Source organism: Hesperophylax consimilis, chromosome 1 (assembly GCF_061612785.1).
Source record: "Hesperophylax consimilis isolate HC1 chromosome 1, BYU_Hcon_1.0, whole genome shotgun sequence".
NCBI classification, from domain to species: domain Eukaryota; kingdom Metazoa; phylum Arthropoda; class Insecta; order Trichoptera; family Limnephilidae; genus Hesperophylax; species Hesperophylax consimilis.
Genome location: NC_142836.1, coordinates 41457689 through 41463789, shown reverse-complemented (window position 1 = coordinate 41463789; position 6101 = coordinate 41457689). Strand labels below are relative to the sequence as shown.

The window sequence follows — 6101 nt, the reverse complement described above, 5'->3', positions numbered from 1 at the left end:
CTTAAAAGGGTGAGTTTATTTCAAGCCTTCGGCCCAGATACCCCGAAAGCGCGATCACCAAACTTAGTATTTGGCTTGGGCTTAGGTTCTATCAGTCTGCCAACAGCTGATTATGATAAATCTAAAGTTTCACTATAAAATCTTGAGTGTTCAGTTTTGAATGGTAAAACTTACCATAACTTGCATGAAATGAAAATCAGTTCTTATAAAACCCAAGATTATTGTTTCTAAATGAGCTTCACCCAATAAAGCACCGCCTTTTATCTATACCTTCATTTGTCATAATAAACCCTTTGGTCTGCGCTCATTATCTCGCGATTCAAACTGCCATAGAAGTATTGAAAAGGTTCGACGTTCAGCTTGTTGAAGAATGACTAAACAAGGAATAAACAATGCTGCACAATGGCGTCCCTATCACATCGCAGGGAAGGTAAGCTGCAATTCAGATGCAAACACCCGCACATTTTTTAATTTAATCCCTAGCAGCAAAGGCACTAAAAATAAATAACGATTTATTTAGTTTTTTAACATCGCGTATTACATTCTTATAAAGCTAACTAAACTACTGCTAAGATAAGATTTAGGAAGAAGCTCTGTTAGGTACCTACCTATGCAGTAGTTTTAACTACGAATAGTCAAAAAAACAATTTGGAAAAAAAATTCACGTGGGTAAATAGGTAGTAGTAAAATTCTGGATATTATGGATGATTCCGAAATAGTTCATAAAATAACGATTTTTTAAAATGAATTTTATGTTTAAAAAATGGTCAAAATTCGTGTTTATTCTCCTGTATTATTTACTTATCGAATTCGTGTTCTAGTTTTAATTTTAATTTTAATTTTATTTTATTTTATTTTACGCCAAGCTGGGCTTTCACGTAGATTAGAAGTACAAAATTACGTAATGAAATATCGAAAATTATATTTAAAACTTTTTAAATCATTAAGTAATGTGAAACTGATAAAACTAAATATGAAACAGTACTAGTAAAGCATTTAACAGTGACATAAAATAAAAAAGAAACTAACACAGTACCACGAGTATTGTTCTGTATATTATCTCCATATATAGTTAGTAATAACATAGATCATTGTAGAAATGTATTATATATTTGTACAGCACCCTTGAGGTGATTTTGCACAAAAACGGCGCTATACAAATCATCCAAATATTATTATAATTTATTATTAAAACGTACACATGTATTAAATTTCACATTACTGATAAACAACATTTTACGTATGGCAAACGGTTATCAGTTGGGTAAAATTTTAAGAAGTTTTTCTAGTAAAGGCCTAAAACTTCAAGATATTTATGTAAAATACCAATTTAAATAACCAGATGTATAATTTTTTTTTACTATTTTATTTACTTATAAATGTTACAATTTTTTATGATTTTCTCAATTTAATTTCCTTAACAAATCTAATTTGTGTTCAGGAGATCCTGTGCCGAGGCGAACTAGGTTTAGTATAGAGGCCACTATTAGAAGCTCAATTTCAAGATTTGGGTGGGGTATTTTCAGTTACTCTTACTGCAATGTTTTTTAAATACCAGTCAATTCTAAAGAGATAATGTGAATCTTTAGCATAATATGCAATGATATACACGTACCTTAATCTCCTCAAAAACATTTTTCGAATTACCAAGAAACTTAAAGCTACTTAAAGCAATCATTTGATACTTAAAACATTTTCTTCGCTTGACTAATACGACGCTAAAGAAACTAAACACCGTTTAAATTTGTAAAAGATTACAATAGCTGTACCTAACTATCTCCCATAAATATTGTATATAACATACCTGCTGTGACTCACCACTTCGTTTGCAAACCCTCCCTCAGGCATAAAACCCTTATAGAGATTATGATTTAATAAACTAAATTCCCAGGTAATAAGACACCACCGTACAAAAATGCTCTCGGTAAAGAAACTACGCGTTTTAAAGTTTTAAGTTTTACTTTATCATTCTTCCTAATTCTCAAGATACTAGCACAGCTTTTTTCAAAATCAAGATCAGACCTCAAAAGCCATACAAACGTATGAATGGTCTTAAAACTCTACACATTGTAACCAGAAACATAAACAACCCATTGCCTTTGGTTTGGGACAAAAAAATAGGTCGTATTTTAATATTTACCCACTTTAAATAATGCATTATTGTCACGGGTCGTAAAACAATAGTGTTGAAGAACAAAGCTTAAAAAGAAAAGCTACCACAAACTTAGCATCATAAACATGAAGTTTGCACCCAAATTTCTTTGGGAAAGTTTATGAGGTCTGGTCAGGCGCCACGGTAAATGTAAGGACAGGTTTTTATTACCATCTACAGCTACTCTTTCTTTATTGCCCAGTATTTTTGACACTTTGCATCGATGGCACTAATAACGGTTGCTCTTTTTATGCCCCGAGGGTTAAGGAATTGGAAACTGTGCAATGGTGAAGGCGAGGTAGGATGGTCATGTAAACATATTATGTATTTTAGTTGTAAAACTCATCTCCTTAAAAATCATATCATAAATTGTACAGTGGCAAACCTTATATACATGGCAAACCTTAGCTAGCCGCCCCTGAGGTGATAACTCACAAAAGCGGCGCTATACAATTTGTTTATTATTATTATTAGTAACACCGAGTAATTTACAGAATATATTTACTTATGCACTCGTAAAAAAGGCATGAAAATTTTCATAGTCCGCGACATTGTAAATAATATGTAACTAAATATATAAATGTAAAGAATTAGTATTACAGATAATAATATTAATGTAAAGAATTAGTATCATAGATAATAATATAAATGTAAAGAATTCGTATTGCAGATAATAGTATGAATGTAAATGTGTTTCTGCATCTGTTTGTAAGTATTATGATAAATCCGATAGTGGGTGATATTTGAACAGCGCCTGTGAGGTGATTTAAATCAACGTATTTATGCAAATTATTATCATTATTAATAGGTAAAATAAGATACGAAATTGCTGGATATCGGTGGCGAACGGTAAAAATTCTTCGAACATATTATTATTACTCCAAAAATAATAGGGAAAATTAGTCCAAATAATTATCATCACTTATTTTTATATGCGTTGGGGTTTCCAGTTATACGCATAATATTAATGGTATAGAGGTATTTGATTTCTTCTTCGATATATTTATATTAGGAATATAGACGGAAAAGATACTAAGAAACGTTGGACACGATAAGCGATACCTACATTATATCACATATTAGTTAGGTACTTGGATGTTGTATAGGTAGGTACCTATTCAGTGGTTGGGAAGATTGGCCAAATCTAATTGCCTAATTGTCTACCTGAGCTACCTGTGTCCTCTAAATTCTACCCACAGTTAGTTAGGTTCCCACTAGCCTTGCTAAAGAATCCTTCACAATGAACCTGTTCCTTTTCCCAGATAATAAAAGTATGTCATGCCTGTAAATAGAATGTCAGGTTCCTAGCTATATACCTGCGTTATTAATTGTGATTCACCCAGATATTTCCATTTCGGTCCACCCCAGCCTCCCTCACTCTCGCGGAGAAAAAATCCGCTCATTTAACGCTACAGTATTGTGTTAGGAGATCTACCCTCCATAAGTGAATACGCTGAGATCTGTATAGTGGTATAAGCTCCCTCGCCATCTACCATCTGCCGCGTGAAACGCGCCCACTGAAAAAACTCTCCTATCAACCCTGGGAACCTCGGATCCACGCCGTTTCCCACGATCCAACCCTCTTGTATATTAAAATGAACAGCAAAATAATACATAAGTTACCCTACTTGGGCAAGAAGTAAAACGTCGCGCGTCCCTCTCGCGCGCACTGTATATCGTGGCCAGGTATCGCGGTCTCTGTCTGGCCGAGGCGCGGGGCGCACACGTGTGCAGCGCACCTGCCTGCCACTTGTGGAGAGGTTTTTTTATACAACTTATCTCGATGCTAAGGAGAGTTCTTGCTGTTTGGCGAGGATGAGATTGAAGGCTTATGAAAAATATCGTCGGGGCGTTCAGAATACACTGTTATTATTTTTTAACAGTTTTATCGAGGTATTCTACCCTCAGAACAAAAGTTCATAGTAAGTTTATGACATGACTTCTACTTCTAACTTCGATCAAACTACGTATAACCGTGTTTAGATACACATAAATATTAGGATTTCAATTTAACTTTATATTTTACATTCTTTTTTTAAATATGTACTTGGCAAAGGAGGCCTTAATTTTTCCCTTCAAACCCGTGTAATATTTTTATGAATAGAGTTCACAAGGTTCAAATAGCAAATTCATTGATAAATCTGAATGAGAGTTTATCTCCCCACTTACACACGGCCAATAAAGGGGTCAACAGCGAGGGGAGCGCGCAACGCACCCCACTTATTGACTTGTCTCCGCGGGCCTGTTCCCCCTAGTTGCGCACCCCATTGCACCTTACACCCCACATACACCCCACAAGCCATAACAATAGTTAGACAATATAAACCATCGCCGAAAATACACTTGTCTTAAAATTCACCTGATTTCTACTGTTGACATGGTAGATATAAATAAAATATGTAATGCAAGGTGTTCGATATTTTGATTAGCAATTCGATATTAAAACAAACCTGTTATTTAAAAATGAGTTGGTTGACGAATAATAGTTTCACTTTGAAAAAATACAGTCATGACTAGTTCGGCGAAATCTTTAGTAAAGTCTATGTTCAAAGGTAGTGGAACACGTGTGAATATTATGAAAGGGAAATGTAGTTGTATCGGATCTACCCCCGCCCCCGCCGCGGCGGTAGGGGTGGAGTGCTGTGGGGAGGTGCGGGAGTGGAGGGGCCGGCGCGCCCTTATAAGGCCGCACCGCAGCTTGTAGAGCACATTCTGCCACCGACCGCAGCCCGCTAACCTACCTTTCTCAATCGTGTCTTACTTTGTGCTCTACAACATGTCTACTTACGCCGCCAACGAATTCATCGTCTCATCGAACAATTCGATGAACGATAACACTTACAACTGCCAGAAGGCCACCAAAACACACAGGATCAAAGCTATCTTGAAGCCTCTGTTGAGGATGCTGAGGAAGAATTCCGCGCAGAAGAAGAGAAACGCATCTTTCGATTCTGATTATCACAGCCAAGATCACTGCGTGGAGTGCAGCGACAACTCTGCCAACGAAGATCTGGAAACCTCCATCATGGATGAGATCAACAACTGCCAGCCCAATTCTGCCATCTTCGTAGCTGATGAGGATGGTCAGTGGAACCTGTCCCCCGTGACCCGCGGTGCCTGTGTGCCCGTTCACTTCGCGAGGACTGAGGCTGGCACCTTCTTCTGGACCTCCATGCGCCCTGACTGCGACGTGTCCCCCGCCTTCCACTGCTACACTGAGTGCCAGCAAGCCGCCCAACAACAGCCCATGCTGACCCATGATCGCTGGGTCCAGGCCTGAACTGATACAACTGTCACTTCAAACGACGATGAATCCTGAGCTTCCAATTTGTGATAATTGAAAAAAACCGCCATTTGTTATTCCTACGCTTCCGAATCCCACAAGTGCGAACGTGATTTGACATCTTCCAAGATGAACTTTAATTATTTTAGATTGAACATTTGTTCATTTTAGATTAGGAAATGTAGTTATTTTTATTGAATATTGTTTAATGTTAGATAGATAGCAACCTGTGATTTAGTTTGTATTGGTTCCTTTACTGAAATGCCTGAAATTGCTCAACTTTAATTCTACTAATATTTAGTTTAGATTTAGGATTGTGATATTTTGATGAATAACTATGTTTTTATGCTCGTTTTGCGAATGTTTATTATTTGTAATAACTTTATTGTGATGAAATGTTTAATGCTTTAATTTTTTCTATGTTTTAAATCATTGTCTTCCAAACAATTGATATGTTTTACTGAAATAAAAAATACTATTAACTAAATTATTTATCTTTTCCTTGATATCAAAACCAAATACCCCACATACGCTTGTCAATGATATTTATCATTCATTGCATACACATTAAATAATTTCCACAGATGTACTGACCTTATATATATATCAAATAATGTATCCAGAAGGTATCTACCTCCATGACATAAAAAAGACATTTCCAAAATG

General features: G+C 36.1%; 1 protein-coding gene across 1 annotated transcript; it reads left to right on the top strand.

The window, feature by feature from the left end:
• Positions 1 to 4878: 4878 nt before the first annotated feature.
• Positions 4879 to 5874, top strand: LOC149426914 (enhancer of split m4 protein-like). The gene has a single exon (XM_089639112.1). It carries the CDS (start codon positions 4929 to 4931, stop codon positions 5430 to 5432), a length of 504 nt encoding a protein of 167 aa, XP_089495238.1. The 5' UTR covers positions 4879 to 4928; the 3' UTR covers positions 5433 to 5874.
• The last annotated feature ends 227 nt before the right edge of the window (positions 5875 to 6101 follow it).